Source organism: Sinocyclocheilus anshuiensis, unplaced genomic scaffold, assembly GCF_001515605.1.
Source record: "Sinocyclocheilus anshuiensis isolate Anshui unplaced genomic scaffold, SAMN03320099.WGS_v1.1 scaffold223, whole genome shotgun sequence".
Classification (NCBI taxonomy): Eukaryota; Metazoa; Chordata; class Actinopteri; order Cypriniformes; family Cyprinidae; genus Sinocyclocheilus; species Sinocyclocheilus anshuiensis.
Window position 1 is genome coordinate 412,720 of NW_015548214.1, and position 20,040 is coordinate 432,759.

A 20,040-nucleotide genomic window follows, 5' to 3' on the forward strand; every position below is an offset into this window, starting at 1 on the left:
CTGCGATTCTTCCTTGTTTCCTCCCTTATTGCATATTGTTTTTATTCTTGTACTTTATTGTATATTCGTTATATTTATTGTCTTTGTAATTTATTGTCTGTTCCCCTATTATTTATTTATTAATTTATTGCCTTCTATCCCGTCTTTATCATGCGGAGATAACAAAATAAGAATTTCATTGTACCTAGTACATATGACAAAAAAAATCTTAAAGCTTAAAAAAATAGCTTTAAATTTTAAATTGTGTACAGATATATTATATGTACAGACTGTATATGTAAGTGTATTTTTTTTATGTGTATGAGTTCAGTCTTTTTCTTCAGTGCATTTGACTGCTTGGTTTTGAAGGTTTGGTTTGTGGGTCCGCCTACCTAATGACGCAACCGGAGTTTCTTTGATGGGAGTAACTCGTGATTGGCTGAATCACGCAGCCATTTGAAATCCACGCAGCTGAACCAGGAACTACGGAGAAGATTCTTCCCCTCTTTTATGTGGTAAGCCTGTGTCCTCAGACATAACGCTCTCGTTTTACACAGCTATGAATATTGCCTTGCATTTAGATATCTGTTACTGACTGAGGAAACCATTAAGCATGTGTTTTGCGATCTGTCGCGCTTTACTGTTTCCTAAATCCAAACATTCGTGTTTGATTTAGCGCCCGCCCCCCGCACAGTCTGATTGGTCGAGCCTTTCGGTTTCCTTATTGTGATTGGATAATTCCTTAGACTGTTTTAGCTTCAGGTTAGACTTCAGGAACGGGATGATACGTTGGCATGATGGAAACTAAACAGTGCAATGCCATTACGTGGCATTTAGATAAATCGGAAGTCGACTACATATGTTTATCTATATTATATACGTTTTTTTTATTCTTTTTTTTTTTTTTAAAGAATTGACATTGTGATTCATTTGATAAGTGAATGTTTTGTGCATATACTGATTTATTTAATTGCATTTGTGCCAAGATGCCTTTTGTATGCCACATATTGAGATTTGCATCAATGAAACTAATGCACATCCCTTGTAGTCCCAGATTCGGTTATATATTTTCATTTTATATAAAATAAATCCAGTTCAGGTTATAATTTAGCTCCTAGCTGCACTCATGCTAACCTTTTGTATCGAACACTTGATTACTAAAATGCATAATGCTGTCTTTTATTTAATTCATTTTTTTTAAAGAAATGCCCGAGGTGCTTATTTTAATCTTAATTCTCTTTCAAACCGAAACCTTTGTAGTTTAGCTTCTGAAAAAAGATTCTGGTCTCAATTTGGGTCTTCAAAGCGCCGGTAGCCTACACATAGCCATAGGCAATCTCCCTCTATTTGTGGATCGACCACAGCTCACCAAGCATATATTGTCTGCAATTTGGACACTGTTATCTTTGAAGATTTTTATATTAGATTATGCAAGGTTTATGTCTTGTTAAGTTTTCTAAATATTCTATAAACATATCCTTTATGTCACTATTTAGTGTTTTGTCACTGTTGGCTGGCCTTGGTCAAGCATTTCATGTCTTGTGAGGTGGGGGATTTTGCATCAAAGTCAGAGTTGTTCAGATTGGTACCCACTCTGTGACCCTACGATTTCCTGACCGCTTGTTGAATCATCACCGTTTACAAAGCCTAAGGGTATGTGGGCAGAAATAAGACACAAGTTTTCTGAATATGGCCATGTTTGCCACTTAACAGCCCTTGTCAACTTGCCTTAGTGGTCACACTCATCTTAAAGGAAGTGTTTGGTCATTGTAGGTCATGCCCCTGGGCTTGACTCAAACCATGTTGTGTAAACACAGTAATGGCCCGCTTCCTCTGGCATCTTTGGAAGAGTATCCATTCCTCTTTCTCCCACTTTGTTGTTGCATGTGGAGCCCTTGTAATTACATCAACTTAAATTAAAGATTAAAGACATCAAAAGTAGGATGCTGAGATGGCCCTTGAACTAATTTTACATAGGCAGCCAAAGGGGAGGTTTCAGCTCACACAGTCATGCCTCAAGAGAGGATGAAAACAGCCTCGTAATTCTCTGTTTTCATGCATCTCTGCACTTCCTCCAGCTCTTCTCTGCTAATCAGTCTAGGCTCTTAGCACAAAGTCTGTACACCTTTCCTACGGCTCGATTTCTTTGGGAGAGAATAGGTCAGAGAGGTTTAAACATCATCAGAAACATAGACTTGCCCTTTGACTCATGCAGCCTTTTTTCCAAGTCTTTAAAAGAAGAAGCAGTATTGATTGCAAATAGTATTGCGAATAGAGCAGAATCTTGATGAAGGGTTCCCTGACCACCTCACAATAAAAACAGTTTATGAGGCTGTAAGTATGGCTAATGCTTTAATGCACTAAACCCATTACCAATTTCAAAATTCCTTGCCTTTCAAACTAACTATTATAACATCACGAGATGAGACACTTTTTTTCTCCTCTTGGCTTTTTTTCCATTTCAGTTGCTATGGAAATCAAGCTGAGATCTCTATCGGGAAAGTCAGTTTAGTGTAAAATGAGATGGAGTGTATGCTTCTTTAATATAAATGCACAATCTCTGCAGTGTTAAACCCACTTTAAAGGGTTAGTTCACCCAAAAATGAAAATTAGCCCATAAATTACTTACCCTCAAGTCATCCTAGGTGTAGGGGTGTGCGATATATATTGTCTGCGATAATATCGTAATTGTTGTTTTAAAGCAGTTCCGGGCGGATGAAGTATGAGGTCAGCGCTGCGCATGCGCCAGTGCCAGTGAGTCTCGTGAAAACCAACGTTTGTTAACAGGAGCAAAGGAAGCAAAGTTTCATTACTTTAGCAAAGGAAAACCAGTCTCCTCTTGGCTTATATCAAAATCCTCCGACATTCTTCTTTACAAATCCTCATTTTGTACTTCTAATTAGTGACCGTTGTTTTGTTTTGATCTCCCCCTGCATTTCCGCGTGCGTCACTTCTGAGCGGCGCATGCGCAAAGCCGACCTCCATACGTCATCCTCCCGGAGCTACTTCCGTTTACAACAGTGAGCGCAAGCTACATTAAAGTGATTATTACGTTTTGAATATGGATATTTTTCTTACAAAAACGCAGCGATTCATGACCTTCTACAGAAGGTCTTTGTTCACCCCCCGGAGCCGTGTGAGACACTTTTTTTTTTAATGGATGGGCGCTTTTTATTTAACTTGTTTTGGACTGAAGCATGCTTCACCCGCTGAGTGCCATGAAACAGCTTGAAAGATCAAAGACTATTTTTAATATAACTCCGACTGGATACACCTAGGATGACTTGAGGGTAATTTATGTGCTAATTTTCATTTTTAGGTGAACTAACCCTTTAACACTGCATTGAATGAACAGATACATTCAAAATACTACATATGGCAATTTGATAATTTTTTTATTTTCCTCTGATGAGCATGTGATGACTTCTGAATGATTAAAAAAAAATATATATTAACAAAACTGCTTCAATGTTTATTAACATTTGCAGAAATCAGTCATGTTGTCTGTCCAGAATTCAGAAAACCAAGCATAAAACAGGAAATCCTTGCAGACCCTCATGACCGTGTTTCTAAGTGAATTAGTATCCTAACAAATCAGTGGTGCAACTCTCTAAAAACTGAATGATAATTATGAATTAATAATTAATGATATTTGTATAATTTTTTTTAAAATAATTCTTAAGGTGTGTACACTCAAATATATTATTACTTTCTAAGTGATGGTTACACCACATGATATTATTGTGGAATCATTCTGAGTCATTAAATTGAACCTTTTCTTGAATATGGTAGAAAAGTTTATTCAAAACCATGTGAAACCAACATGAATACAAAGAACCATTTAGAAGCTTTCTTAGACCTTGGCACGTGCTCCAAACTAGATTTTAAAAATATTTTCCCTTATCTTTATCGTGGACAGTCTTCTATGTCATTGATTGACCCAAAGTTTGAATCATTTATATGAATCATTAACTATATGTAACACAATTATGTATTCTGTAAATCATTTTCTACCCACATATGATTAATTCAGAATACATACTCTTGACCAGAGGAATTCAGTGTAGAGCAGTTTAACACAAATTCACTAGTACTTTGCAGGTATGGGAAGACTTTCAAATAGACTAGGTCTCGGATCAACCTTCTTATGATTGAATTCCTTGAAGTCACTTGCCACCTTTGGGGATTTGCCTCACATCAAATTCCTCTTTCTAGCTTTAAGATGCTTTCCGACTTACACAATCACCAATGACTTTTGCAGCAATTTAGGATGTGATGCCCTGAAAGTGTACTGCAAGGCTGTGGTTCACAACCGTTGGATCACAACCTTCAAAAAAAGGGAACTGCAGGGGGAAAAACTGCTAAATGTCAGAGATTTAGTGGCATTTTCTCATCCTCAAATCCGTGAGAAAAAAAGTTACAAAATAATTTACAAAATTGTCAGTAGTTCTCAAAGCCAGCCTGTGTTGTTATAAAATTTGTGAATATTTTTTAAAGTGTTGCATTGAGTCACATTGCCATTCAGTGTAAAATCTTGGCCTTGAAGCAAAAGCCATTTGAGAACCACTGTTCTTGGTGATTTGTAGATAAGCAGTGTTTATCTATTAGGTGAACTTTGGTAGTATTCCCATTCATACCCATAGTAAAGCAAAAGTATTTAGTATTTTGAGCCATACCTAGCAAATCTTTACTTGAGGACTGCAGTAGCATTTTCCATTTGATTCCTGTAAGCAAACAGAAACAGAGCTCTCACTGTTCACTGCTTTTGCTTATAGTCTTTCCTCATACTTGGTGTATTTTTCATTCTGTTTCTCTCTCAGGTGAATGAAGGATGGGGAAAAAGGATGCAAGTTCTGTCAAGTTGCCGGTTGATCAGTACCGTAAACAGATCGGTGAGAACCTCTGTGCTTTCCAGTAGGCTTTATTTTTTAATATGGTTGTTAGTAACCTTCATCAAATATTCAACCAGTGTTTTATTAAAGAGAGTCTGAAATGTTGCTTTTTCTCCTTCATTTCAGCCACTGTCATTATATTGCTTAAGAATGTTACGCATGAACAGACTTGATGATCAGAATGCTCAGCTGGGAACAGACCAGCGTGTTTAAGAAAAAGCCCAAAATAAACAACCGCATATACTGTCTTCATGTTTAGCTTCTAAAGTCTCTGAACCCCATTTTGCTCAGACTTATGCTTTCTCTTGTATAATTAGCATTAGCTTTAGAGGAAACAGTCATTAGTTTTTGCCTCCTCTTTTTTAACCCAGGCACTGTATAGCCTATCAATCACAGTAGTACCGGTTAGCATGCCAACTGTGATAGCGGAAGGATCGTGGGGTTTGTTTTATAACTTAGACAATGTCAGTATGGATGCTAAGGGCTGTATGAGGAACAGTGCTGTAAACAACTAGCATAGCTGGGGGGAGGGAATCTTTTCACTGTATATGTAACAATTTCAGGAACTCTCAATAGCTACTGTACATATATCTGCAGCATTTAAAACAATTATTACATTAGATGAAATTATATATAAAAATGAGCTATAGTCATTGAACACAGTCACCTTACGGATCAGGAAATGTTTTGTGCTTAGTGCCAGACACTTTTACTGTGTATACAGACATCACTTTCATCTTTTTGTTGGTTTTGTAGCCAACTTAAACCAGTAGCAAATTCTGTATGGGAAAATCTTTCACAATCACCTTTTTTTCATCCCTTTTAAAAAAAAAATCACCTTTAGGCCTTTTACCTGGAATAGCTATTAGTCCAGTTGTATCCTCCATTGTACATCTGGAAGTTCTTCATTTTCATTCTAGGGATGAGATATTGAGACATAGTTCTATAATGGCACTAAAGTGATGTCTTTTTTCCATTGGCACATCCCTGATGTAATTTGCAACACAGTACACGCTAATATCATCTCCCTACAGAAACAACCTGTCTCATACACATGATTTTATGCGAGTTCACATCACACCCTTTAGTAGGACTATTAAGCTTGCGTTGCTCTGCGACCTTGCCTTATTGTGCCTGTGCTGCATGACTGTGCTGGCAACATAACAAGCTGAACTCCTGAGCTGTCAACCACCAAAAGGTTTCCTCGAGTCTGTATGGTCATCCCCCTTGAGTCAAGATCATTTACATCATCCTCTCTGCCTTTGTCCAACAATTATTCGCATGACCAAACACTCAGACACATCCCTGCCTATTAACTCTGTTTGTGATCGTTTTTGTGTGAATGTGCACTCAGCTGATCTGTATATGGTCTTAATAGCTCTGATATGAGGGCTGAATGGATCTTGCATGTTACAGATCTTCTCATTTTTCAAAACTGGTCTAAGCAGGTCGCCCACTGGCAGAACTCTCACCTGTGCATCACGAACCTGTCTGTTTTTAGCTGTTGTTCAACACTTACCACAGCCTGTGTGCAAAGGTTGCGCTCCCTCCCTCTGTGACAAAAACTGTGGTAAAGTCCCTCTCTGTTTTTTGTGGAATGAGTTGATTTGTTTACAAAGACAAAGTTCTTTATTTTTGACCTCTGTACACTCCCAGTACGTATGCAGTCTGTCAGTGCTGGATTCGAATTGGGCACATATAGGCCTGTTCACACTGTTTGGCCTGAAAATATACAGCATTTGTTTTGTTTTTGTAAGTTTTGTTTATTTTTCACATTGATGCACATTGAATTTTCATTGAAAAACATTCTTCATAAACAATAAGGCTGTATGCGAGGAACTTCAAGTGCATAGTTTTGATTAAGAAAAAAAAAAAGCCAAATATTCTTATTTGTTTGAACAGACCCTCACTATTTTTTTCCAAGTTATTTATTACTTATTTATTATATATATTATTTATTACATACTGGTAAAAAATGTATAGCCTGAATGCACTTTAAGTCGCTTTGGATAAAAGCGTCTGATAAATGCATAAATTAATTAATTAATTAATTTATATGTTTGTTGCCCGAGATGGACAGTGGGTTTATCAGAACTTTATTGCAATCCTATAACAGGAATAATTGCAGAGAGCTTTTCTCCACTCTCCAAAGAGCTTGTTGTCTCCCATAATGAAATGCAATTTGTGAATTAGCTAGATCACGTTAGAAAAGCGCCAGGCTGATGGAAAGGGAATCTGTTTGTGGATGAGGAGTCATGGCTTTTGAAATGAAATCAACTGCAGCAGTTTTGAAAGGCACCCTTGGCCCTGTGGGTTGATTCTTGTCACTTCCCTGTCAACATCTGACAGCCCAGTGTGTACAGAGGGGTCATACCGCTCTAGCACACAGGAAACAATGCCATACTATATTAGAGAGGCTCCACTCCGCTTTTGGTAAATAAGTAGGGGGAGATTTCACTCTGCGGTGATGCAGTTGAATGGTGATTAATGAGCGAAGGTGCGTTCAAAGCCCGCCTTTGTATTGCTGGCCAATTTGAGCATAACTGCGGTGAGACGGCAAAGCCAAGAAGGCCATTTTGAGTTGTCATCATCAGCGAGTGCTCACACAGAGAGAAACGCCTCATTAAGCTCGATGGCGTGTGATTCAGCGTACTGGCAGGGCCACAAAGTCTCGCTATATAAACAATTTATTTCAAACTCTGATATGATTACAATTAACTATTTATTTGGAACAGATGGCTGAGGCTGTTTGTTGTGGGTATTTACACCACAACAGGAAGTTTCAAGAAAAATAAGACACACACCTAATCTGTCCCAGTTGGCTTGGAACAAAACGAGTTTTGCTTTCCACACCATGTAAAATCTCCGCAGGTGCGAGCGTAAACTCCTGTAGAAGCTGAGATAGGAAGAGAGACAGAAAGACAGTCATAGAGTGTTTGGAAGCTGACATAATTCATTTTTGATGTACATGCTGAAACAGGTTGCGATGGAAAATACTTTTATTAATTTATTTTTATTTTTTTTGAAAACAGCTAGGATTGACACTTATCTAAGCCCTGCCCTCTGGTTACTATGGCTACAGAACGAATAAATAGGAGATTTATATAAACAATGTTTTTGTTATTTTTTTTATTTTTTATTATCAGTTCTGTTGATACTGCATATGGCCCTGTTTGGTCGATCTCTAAAGTAAATATACCCAACAACCGTATTCACATGCAAAGTAACTGTTGGGACAATTAACTTAGTATACATACTGTTAATATACTGTACTGCTAGGATAATTTATTCACAAGTGAATTAATAAAGTGAGAATAAAGTGAGAAATGTTAACAATTAAACATTTTTCAAAATGAAGATGAAATAAATTTTTGACCATTTAGATTACAAAACACCTTTGCGTAGACAGCAAAAATAGTCAATAATAATATTAATAATAATAATAATTATTATTATTAAGAATTATCATTGTAGTCTAATGAAGATTTATTTATATCAAAAAACATAAATAAAAGAATTTAAAATAAATAAAACAAAAATTCAATTGGTTATCAGACACTTAAACATAAAATAACTTTTTCATATTCATCATTAAAAGCCATTATCAGTCAATAACAAAAACATATAACAATGTAGCAAGCAATAAAGCAAATGCAAGAATTGCAAGAATAATAACATCTTCTGTAAATTGCAATAATAAAACATATAATATGCATTATTCATTTTGTTTTTTTTGAAGATGAAGGGTGACACATATTTCAAATTATTTAAAGGTAGGAAAAGGAAACATACTGTGTGTACCATTGTGGGTAGATTCTCTGTTGTAAATGCCCCTGCAACATTTTACTATATTTTTTGATAATTAATTTTAAATTCTATTTTGTGTGAAAAAGTGTTGGCCCCTTCCTGATTTCTTTGCATGTTTGTCACACTTTAATGTTTCAGATCATCAATATACATACAGTTGCTAAGATAGGATTGGTCAGTAATGTTTTTAAGGTGTGACTGATCAGTTCAGTTTTGTATTTTGCACAGATGATTCGCATTAATGCCCTGCAGTCCCTTCCCACAGAGACCGAACTGAGAACTATTCCAAGTCTCTGCAAACAAACACAATGTTCATTATTTAACAGCCCAGTCTGTACTGAACCAAGCCATCATTCAGCATTGGAACAAAATAGCAGGATGTTTACCTCTGATAATGGCCTCTTGCAGGCCTGTGTCAGACACAGAAGGTACACCATAAGGCAGGAGAGACCTGTGAATGTCCCTGGAGAGGGGTCAGTGTCTAGCTTAGGCATCTGAGAGTATCCAGCCCTGCAGTCTGCTGCTAAAGATGGATAAGGACACTCTCTCTTTCCCCGACTCCATGTAAATAAATCTTAATGAGGCAGGAGTTGCACTTGAAATGTCCCCTGTGTGTCAACAGCTCTCACAGAGACCTTGAGTCTGACCAGGGTCTGCCACAGCCACCGAGGAAGGCCCCCTCCTTTGCCCAACAAGCTGTTGCCTTCCCACTTTTCCACTTCTCTTCCTTCGTCTGTTTGTTTCTAATTAGAGACACCACACTCCTCGCACACCTTGCGCACACACGCTCCAGGTGGCCACTTTGCAGTGCTTGCCTGTTAACTGCCACTGAGTTGAACTGGGATGCTCATGAGTTCCTCTCAGAGTACTAGCATTGCTTACTGTATGCTGTGCAGTATATGCTCTGTATCCTGCCTACTATTTTTAGAAAAAAGGGTGTGAAATAGTATGCATTACACATAAGCAATGGGTAAATGTCAAATAAGATAAACAAAAAATATTTTAAAGCACAGTTGTACTTGCTATATTTATGTTGGTTTCATATAGTTTTAAAATACTTATTCCTTTTTTCAGAAGTTTAAATATACTTTTAAAAAGTCATGTGATGTAACCAAGTGCAAAGTAACTTAACTTCAATGCATGTCTGTGTATCTTGATAATTATTTTCAAAAAAGTTTGACATATATTCTGATATGTTTTTTTGTTTGTTTGTATACAAATATCATGAATTATTAATTCGTAAATTATGTTTCTGCATGTTGGTCGCACCATATGACCTTATTTTTTTATATAAATAAGTAGTGAGGCACTTTTGTTAAAATTATTTATTCTTTTTCTTTATGAATTTTGATTTCTAATAAAGAATAAACTATTATGCCAAAATACTTAATAAGGCTTTCTTTTTAATATCAGGTTTTCATTTCATTATTTTAATGTGACTTTTTTCTTCATTACGATATCAGGACAGTTATATCATCCAGCCATTTTTGACTTTATGCCCCAAAAATATCAATATTCATTTTTATTTCTGAAATTAAAAGCATGCTTATTATATAAAGGTGCAAGTCAGTGTATGTATGAATAGCATTTTATTGTATTTTTTGTTTAATAATAATTGATAGAACAAAAAATAGCAATACCACAATAAACATGAAATGTGACACATTGCATGTAATAAGGAAATGGTTATAATCAGAAAAAAGGACATTTTTGAGGAATTTTTAATCCAATTTTGTGTAAAAACCTCTTAACTTTTGCCAGTCTGATCCAATAAAAAGTCAATGATTAATTAAGTGTTTTTGATAGTCCATCTCTGTATATTTAAGATAAGCTCAGACTCAATCAGTCATGCATAAATTAAATACTAATTTGTCTTATATAAGGTAGTACAGAAGGTTAACAGGCTTATATTAAGTCATGTTAATAAGGGTTAAAACAGAGAAATACATTGAAGCGATCTAAGAATGTTTCAGCGAAATGCATTAGTTTAATGATTCGTAACAGAACATTGATAAAAACAATTGCAAATGCATTATATTTGTTTTATTAAAACATTATTCATCTATTAAATGAAAAAAAAAAGCTTTCAGCCTAATTCAAAATGCAAATGTAACTCCCAATGTCACATGGCAGGAATGACCCGAGCGCCTCATTTTCTCTCTCAGGGAAACAGGATTACAAGAAAACCAAGCCGGCGCTGCGAGCCACTCGGCTGAAGGCGGAGGCGAAGAGGAGTGCTCCGGGAATCAGGGTGAGATGGCTGTCTTTCATTCTCATTACCTCCCCCTCTATCCCAACTGATCCCTCTCTCTCCCATCTGCCAAACCACACACACACACACACATTATTCATCACACCTCTCCAACCTGAGAGCAACTCAAGCAGTCTCCATATTGATGAGGCAGAGAAGAGCTGTTTGACTCTCAGAGGAGTAGCTCTCTTTCTCCCTCGCCATCTCCTTTGCTTTCTCTCGATTTTTCTTTTTCTCTCAGCTGTCACTCCAGAATAATAATCGAGAGTTTGAGGGAAAAGCCTTTTTATTCACCATCTTTGTGTGATTTCCATGTATTAATGGCACTGGCTTGGTCAAGTGTAACTATCAGTATTGCTCATACTGTATTAAACTTGCATAATTTGCTTGGACGTTTGGGTTGTGGACATCTCAAATAATACCTGACTGCTGCTTTTCTAAGCGATCAGACTGAAGAATTTCATGAAAAATGTGACAGAAAATCCCATAGACTTACACTGAAAGAGAAACTTGTGCCATATAGACCGGTTTCAAAGAGACCTTGGTTTTGCATAGATCACCCAAAAATGTTGCCACAAACAGAAAATAACATGAGAAGATATTTCAAGAATATAAATCTATATTTTTTTCAATGGTCACCAAAACTGTTTGGTTACCAACTTTCTTCAAAATAGCTACTTCATTAATGTGTGTATTTATTGTTTACAGAATTAATCAAAAGAACAGCTTTCAAATTTTCTGTGAAGCTTCTCTCTTCATCCCTGTTAATTTTGGCAGGGATGTTATTTTTGGTTGGTTTTTGGCATGAGAATTTGTGGTGCAATATGTTTTATCAGTTCTCTCAGAATCCAGAACTCCACATTGGGAACTGTAGCCAAAACCGCTAGTATCCATGCTAAGACCTCTCACTGACAACAATGATCTGAAACTTAATTCATAATTCATAAGCTGCAATATTTTCACAGTGGGCTGCACTGCAGTGTAGAAACCCTGAGCATGGCTGCACATTGCTGAATACAACTTAAAACGTTGTGTTTGCTTGTATTGGGTTTAGTTTGGTATGAAGAAATCAAATGTGAAGGCTGAAGATTAACTGGTCTTAGCAACTCAACTGTTATTGTTAGAAAGCCAAGCCCTCATTACAGTTCTTCTAAGTCTCATTAGTCGTTTATCCAATTACTGAGGCTTAAAATGGAGAAAATTATTTACATGAATTCATAAGACAATCTTCTCGTCCTTAATGACTCTAAATGTTCGTTTGGGACATTTGGGACCAACTAAATGTCTTTCCACAGGTATGTGTTAAGCCTATGAGCTCAGTGGTTAAATATTTGTTTACTGCTGAAAGCAACATCCCCTCATTCTGTCAGAAATGTAGTTTATTGCGTGCAGATTTGGTCATTGACTTGGCACGTTTCTGAGGAACGTGGACGCCGATTTGTTTGTTCTGGTTCGTAACGTGACTAATGGACCCCTGAGCTCCAAGCTTGAGTTTTGTTCTGGTGTGTGCTTCTCTGTGGTATGTCTCCTTGGCTTTGGTTTTTCTGAGGAGTTGACTCATACTTTTACCACTTGTTTTTCCACAGGCCATTTTCTCTTGCTGTGCATGCTTGGCAGGTGGTTCTCCATCTATGACCATCCTTCTCTCAACCCACCAAAACGCACACACTTTCTTCTTTTTCATCTTCCATTGTTCTTTTGCGTCTGTCCCATTTGTGAGTTCCGTGTGAGGCTCTGGAAAGCAGGTTGAGGCTGAGGTTCGGACTGTCCTGGGGTCCGTGTTGGCAGCCCACGCAATCTGCTGTTCTCCACTCGGTGGCCAGTTGGATTGCTGGGATGTTGCCTGCCAGCTTGGGGAGACCGCAGGCGCTCGACCACCTGCTGTGGGCACTGCTTCGCTCCCTGGTGCCTGGTTGAGCGGATGGCATCACCTGGCACAGAGTTGAGGTGCTGGCGGCCTCAGCTGTGTGGGGCGCCTGGCCTGAAAAAATCTGTGCCAACTTGCTTGTCCTGGAGCTGAATTTTGAGAGCCCGCCGGCCAACTTTAAATGTTTAACTCTTCAGTACATTCCATTGCATGCAAAAGTAAGTCCCAGTGATTTTTATCTAAGGTTCTAAAATACCCAAAAGCGCCATAGTAGTACCATGTGTTTTGGATAAGGTGATACCATCTGGCACAAGACACCAACACCAGGCCTCTGATTTGTTGTAAAACAATGCTTAGAATAATCTAGAATTTAAATTCAGTTGTTAGTTTTTAATTGGAAAATCAATCAAAATTCAGTGCCCTTCTGAATTGGATTCAAGAAGTCTATATTAAATTGAATTATAGTATAGTATTAAAAACTATATTAAATTAAAGAGACCCTCAGATATTATGTTATGTCTGATAAGCGACTAAGGTGACTGGAAAATAAATATAAATTCTAAATTAAATTAGAGATTCATAGTTATTAAAATTCTGTTCAAAAATTATTTTAGCTCTTTGGCTGATACTCAATAAATTGCAGATATTGAAATTCAGTATTATTTTGTCTAAATAAATTAACAAATCAAACATTAAATCAATAAAAAACGAACATTAAAAAATTTAATTGATCATTTTAAATGCTAAAAGTACATTTTATAATGTACAGTATAAAAATGGACAATTATTGTTATTGCTAAAGAGTTCATTTTACAGTGTTAGTACATTTTTAATGTTCTTAAAGATGAACTTTTATTAGATTTTAGGTGACAGCAAAGGTAGTCTAAATATAAAAAGAGTGGAAATGACTAAATGCACAATTAAATATACAATATCAACTGTAAAATAAAGTAAAAAAAAAACTCTGATAGCTGATTATTGTTATGACACTAATAATATTGTATATCCCTGAAATAATGTAATAATTGACACAAGAAAACAAGACCCTGTGCTGTCTTATAAAAGAGTATTTTACACTATATGTGTGTATGTGGCCACAGACCTGCATCTCTCGCTGTATGCAAACTGTGTTTATGAGTCCCATTCACACCTCTGTGTTTTACACAGTCTTTCAACACTCGTATGAGTGAAACTCACATTTTTATGCCTCAAACACACACCCTTCCTCACTCACAAAGCACGGCAGCCAGCGGTCGGGAGAGGGTGAGGTATTACAGCACACCTGGGTCGGGCTGAGATAACTACACAACCACTTAACACAGGGGGAAAAGCCCACTTCAGCTGTTTCTGTTGGACGCTGATGCCGTACCGCACCTGGCCGAAAGGGCCAAAGTTATCAACACGGCTATATGAGAAAATACCACAGAATACGGCGAAACCAGAAGACCGTGAGAATTCATACAAGGACACATGAAGAGATGTGAGTTTGCGTGTGTGTGTGTAAGAGACAGTGGCCTGTCGCCAGATGAATGGGAACTCACTCCCGGCATGCCACAGCTGCTGCTGAGAGCCTCATGATGCTGTTGGGAATATTCCAGGATTTTCCATCAGAATGTGGGAGACTGAAGCGTAGGCCGCTGAATTATTAGCTTCCGCAAGACGACAAGGTCCCCTCTCTTCACTCACATAACCGCATCTGACAATTTCATTTTCACACAGCCTCCTCTGGACTTACTGTATGTCTTTTTCTCATCAAAGAATATGAGACCACATCTGTATTCATGGCTTTTTACTTTGCATTTCAGGAAAAGATTTTTGGGTCAATGACATAATATTCCTTTTTGTGTCCAACTGTACTTATATAAAAATACAGTACAAATGCGGCATGGTTTTAATTGTTAACTAAACCTAAAATCGTTAAACATAATTTTAGTAATTGAAATTAAGTTGATATATATATATATATATAAAATCTAAATGCTAAATGAAAAAGTTAAATAAAAAAAACTTAAAAATTAGAAATGTTGCCTAGGCTTAAGTTAAAAGTACTACTATTTCTGAAACGAAAACTGAAATAAAAATAAATTATAACTAAAAAGAAATATCAAAAGACAAACATAAAACTTAAATTAAATAAAAAATGAAAATATAAAAGTGAATGCAAAATGGTCACGTATAAATAATACAAAAATAATAATGCAATTACTACAGACATTCACGTGTACACCTCTTCTATAAGTGCTGTCAATCGATTACAAAAAATAACTAAATTGCATATTTTTCTGAAATTAATCGTGATTAATCCCACCTAACATTAAAGTTTTTTTTTTTTGCAATAATTTCACATTCAATCTTCAAATTAATGTAGAAACAATATAAAGACAGTATATTTATAATATTTGTTAAATTACATCTTTTTTATGAATGAAGGCCAGTATCACTTATACCAATACTACTCAAGTATATTGGAAATTGTTTTTTTTCCCCCTAATATTTAACGATTGACTAACTTTACAGTATAATTGAGAGCTATCAATTTTAACATTTATTAGACTTTAAAAATAACTTCTACTTTAAGTGAACTTAAAACAATCTTCACATTATAATAACCCTGTCACATGGTCGTGGTTGTAGAAAAGGCGCACGAAGAAGGAGTAGAAGTAAAGGAGTCTTTAATAAACATCAACACACTTGCAGGGATGTAACGATTATCGGTTTGACGATAAATCGTGATAAAATTCCCCACGGTTAGTATTACCGTTTCATATTATAATTATCATTAAAACCGTATTAGACTACCGCGATTTTAACAACTCACGATAAATAAATAGCTACTGTCCATCATAAAGCACAGTATTAAGTAACAGTCTCACGTGCTCATAGCAGCAGAGTAGTTTCGTTTTGAGTGAAAACAGGGTGGACGGAGGCAAATATCAAATAAACAGTCTTTTAATAAATCCACTTGGGAAAAACCAGGAGAAAACAACCTCTTTACATGATGGAGACAGGACAAAGAAACTGAGGAAAGGCAGGGCTATTTATACAAAACCAAACGATGGACTAATAAGATGATTAATTCAACACAGGTGGAAACTAATGAATGATGATTAACTAAATGAGAACAGGTACTGAACCCAAATAAGGGCAGACAGGAACTAAACAGAAACAAACACGTGACAAATCCATTATAATAAATGTCATATTTAGCTACCTGTGCCCTTGAGCAAGTAGAAAAATATATATACAGAAATTGGGAAAGTTATCAAACACTAAATTCTAAATTAAATATAGATGAATCCTTAAAGCTACACAAGTTATTGATTTCCTATTTTTTTCTTTTGTTCTTTGCAAATTTACGATATTTGTAAATAGAAAAAAAACTTTTTTGAAAATACAGGTTTAAATGTGTATGTAAATATTTTCAGAATTGTTACTTGCTTGAACCACTTGACATTTTAAAAATCATTAAATGTTTTGTTATATAAAAGTGTGGGCTTTAAACTTGCTTGAACTACTTTACATTTTTAAAGTGATTAAATGTTTTGTTAAATAAAAGTGTGGACTTTTTTTTTTTCTTCAACTTGGAGAGTCTTATTAGTCATTGACACTCTTGTAAACAGGACACATTTGAACTACTTTGTCCCTCTGCTACTAAGTCTGTATTTAAAAATTTGGAGACATTTGCCACACATTTCACCAGAGACGAATGCAAAACAATTCCCTTTGGATGCGATGACACTTATGCCGAGTTCACACTGCACGATTTTAGCCCGATTTTTCTCTCGCCGACAGGTTTTGCGAAATCGCCGACAAATGCCCGAGAATGCTACCCCAGATAGTCACGCAGTGTGAAAACAATGGCGATCCGACGAGTTTGAAAATCGTGCAGTGTGAACTCGGCATTAGGCTCCGTCACAAAGCGGTTAAATAAAGAACGTGAATCAGCGTAAGCCGCTGGTAATGTATGAAACTAAAGTGCATGAAATTTAAAAGTTTTCCAATTAAGAGAGGCTTAAGCTGTTTGGAGTCTGGCTGGAACAAGATAAATGCAGCGGGCAGCGAGTGCTAATGAGGACATACACACTGATGACTGCCGCCACAGCTTGTACACAGATAATCATGGCCGTCGTGGAGCCTTTTAATAGCCCCTTACAATTTATCTGCTAGAATTATTATTAGCCTCCTGTTTGCTGGGTGGCTTATCTCTGCCTGCTTGGGGTGGATTTGCATGCTGCTCTGTGTTTGATGTGTGTGTGTGTGTGTGTGTGTGTGTGTTTATGTGTGAATGAACACAGGAGGGGGAATAGATAGATGTGAGGATTATTTCACTTTCTCTCTTTCTGTCCATCTTTCATTCTTTTTCTAAGTGCTTCTGCCTTTGTAGAAAATACTTTAAGACAACACTACAGGAGGATACATGGCTGCAAAGGCTAAATTATTGGCATTCATCACATTCCTTTAGCTTATTAGCAAATTAAGGTCTTGTTTACAATCATAGATTGTGTATCTAATTGCCTCCTAGATTGTGGACAAAATTTTACACACACTTTGCAGTATCTGCAAAATGTTAATTATTTTTCCAAAATAAGAGGGATCATACAAAATGCATGTAATTTTTTATTTAGTCCTGACCTGAATACGATATTACACATAAAAGTCATTTACACATAGTCCACAAGAGAAAATAAGAGTTGAATTTATAAAAATGACCCCGTTCAAAAGTTTGCTTGATTCGTAATACTGTGTTGTTACCGGGATGTAAAGTTTTAAATGGGGTCATTTTTATCAATTCAACTCTTATTTTCTCTTGTGTACATTTGTACATGCGTGTACATTTTTCTAATTCTGCCTTCATATCATTTTTTGTTTCATTTAGTACTGCCCTTCAGAAGCTACAGAAGACTTAGATGTTTCCCAGAAGACAAAATAAGTTCAGTTTACACTGATCTTCAAATTCAAAAAGTTTAATGGCTCTTAAAGCATCATTTTTCCTTCTGGAGCATCAGTGAGGGTTTGAACCTTCTGTAATAGTTGTGTATGAGTCCCTCAGTTGTCCTCAGTGTGAGAAGATGGATCTCAAAATCATACAGTCATTGTTTGAAAAGGGTTAAAATATGCAAAAGATACTGGAAAACCAAATAATTTGTGGGACCTGAAGGATTTTTCAGAAGAACAGCGGCCAGTTGAACTGTTCAGGACAAACAAGGGACTCATGAACAACTATCACAAAAAAAAAGAAGCTGTGGATCATCCCAATAACAACACAGTATTAAGAATCAAGCGTATGTAAACTTTTGAACGGGGTCATTTTTATAAATTCAACTATTTTCTCTTGTGGACTGTATTTAAATTAATTTAAATTAATTTTGGTAAAATAATTAACATTTTGCAGATCCTGCAGATACATGTTTGCATAACCCTTTTTCTCAAAGTTTTACATACCCACACAATCTGTAAGATCTTCACTATCTTAAAAAATATTGAAATAAATTATGAATATAATATAAAATAATATAATATAATTTATTTATTTGTGCCCTGAAAACTATTTTTATTGATATTTAAGTATATTACACAAAGCAAAATAATTGAAATTACATAAACAATCCTGGTCATCCTCATCCTCAGACCATCCAAGATGTAGATGTGTTTGTTTCTTCATCAGAACAGATTTGCAGAAATTTTGCATTACATCACTTCCTCACCAATGGATGCTCTGCAGTGAATGGGTGCCTTCACAATGAAAGTGCAAACAGCTGATAAAAAACATCACAATAATTAATAAGTAATTTATATGTCCCTAGTCCATCAATCAAAGTCGTATGAAGTGAAAAGCTGTGTGTTTTTCAGAAACAAATCCATTGAGACTTTTTTTTTTTTTTACTTTAAACTGTTGCTTCCGGCTAAAATATGAGTTCATAATCCATAATCTTGCTTTCTCAAGTGAAAAAGTCATCTAGTCTGAATCAGGAGAGAAACAAGCAAAAACAGTCCAAAACAGTTCTAAACAAATATGTTAGGGTATTTTGATGTGAAAGGATGAGATGGGCTTTGTCACTGGAGGAAGCATTATTGTGTATTTTGGCCAGAAACAATGGTTTAAAGTTAAAAAGCCTTAATAATGTATACATTTCTTCTAAATATGCAGCTTTTCACTTCACAAGACATTAATTGATGGACTGGAGTCATGTTGTGGATTATTGTGATGTGTTTATCAGCTGTTTGGACTCTCATTCTGACGGCACCCATTCAATTTCAATTTCAATTTAAGAGTGCTTTATTGGCATGACAAAAATTATACATTTGTATTGCCAATTCACTGCAGAGGATCCATTGGTGAGCAAGTGATGTAATGCTAAAATTCTCCAAATCTGTTCCAATGAAGAAACAAACTCATCAACTTCTCGAATGGCCTGAGGGTGAGTACATTTTGATCCAAATTTCATTTTTGGTTGAACTATTCCTTTAAATAAACAAAAAAAAATTAAAATCTTGAAGATTCTACAAGAGGTGTATAAACTTTTCAGCAGAAAAAGTTCTCACAGCCTTCTTCGGTATTTACTTGCAGTTTTCTCTAATTGTAATGAATTTCTAGAAAAACGTCAACTTCTGAATGTTCCAACGATGCAAAAAAGTCCCACAACCACAGAAGTTTTGATTAGAAAGTTTGATAACGAGTTATCAAGATGAAGAACAATTTCTTTGTTAAATACTTGAGTGCTCTTAATGAAACGGAGCTTGATGAGGATTGTAATTTAACACAAAAGGTAATAAATGACTGCTTTAAATCTAAATTATGCTTGAATACCACTCCTTCAGCCATCATCAATTTAGCTTGGGCATTAAGCTCCCAACAACTCTTAATTAGAACAAAGACATTTCTGGGAGATTAACTTTCTCTGAGCCTGCTGGGTCTGCCAAACCCTATTTGTGTCACTGCGAGAGGAAAGATAAAGAGCCCAAAATATACTGATTCTTCTGCTGAGCATTTGTGGTGTGAATTACATACCTGTGTTTGGTTATGATCAGTCTTGTGTCTATGATCATGCAATGAAAAGAGAGTGTTTCATTCTCAAACTGCTAGAGAATGGCATTGCAGCATTTAGGCATTTTAAATCAGTATTAAATATGCATTTTAATAATGTTACATAAACACTCTGAAAAATTATGTCTTGGCACCTTTTCCAGCAAAGAGCTGTCTGATCGATAACTTTTTTTTTTTTTTTTTTATTTCGGCTTTCCTT

General features: G+C 36.0%; 1 protein-coding gene across 1 annotated transcript in view; it reads left to right on the forward strand.

Annotated features, from left to right (window-relative positions):
* The first annotated feature begins 375 nt into the window (after positions 1 to 375).
* LOC107653843 (triple QxxK/R motif-containing protein) overlaps positions 376 to 20,040 on the forward strand; it is a 24,909-nt gene continuing 5,244 nt past the window's right edge. The window contains exons 1-3 of the mRNA XM_016440691.1: positions 376 to 494; positions 4,800 to 4,871; positions 10,844 to 10,929. Of these exons, the coding sequence (XP_016296177.1) occupies positions 4,811 to 4,871; positions 10,844 to 10,929 (147 nt within the window). The 5' untranslated portion in view covers positions 376 to 494; positions 4,800 to 4,810. The remainder of the gene's footprint in view (positions 495 to 4,799; positions 4,872 to 10,843; positions 10,930 to 20,040) is intronic.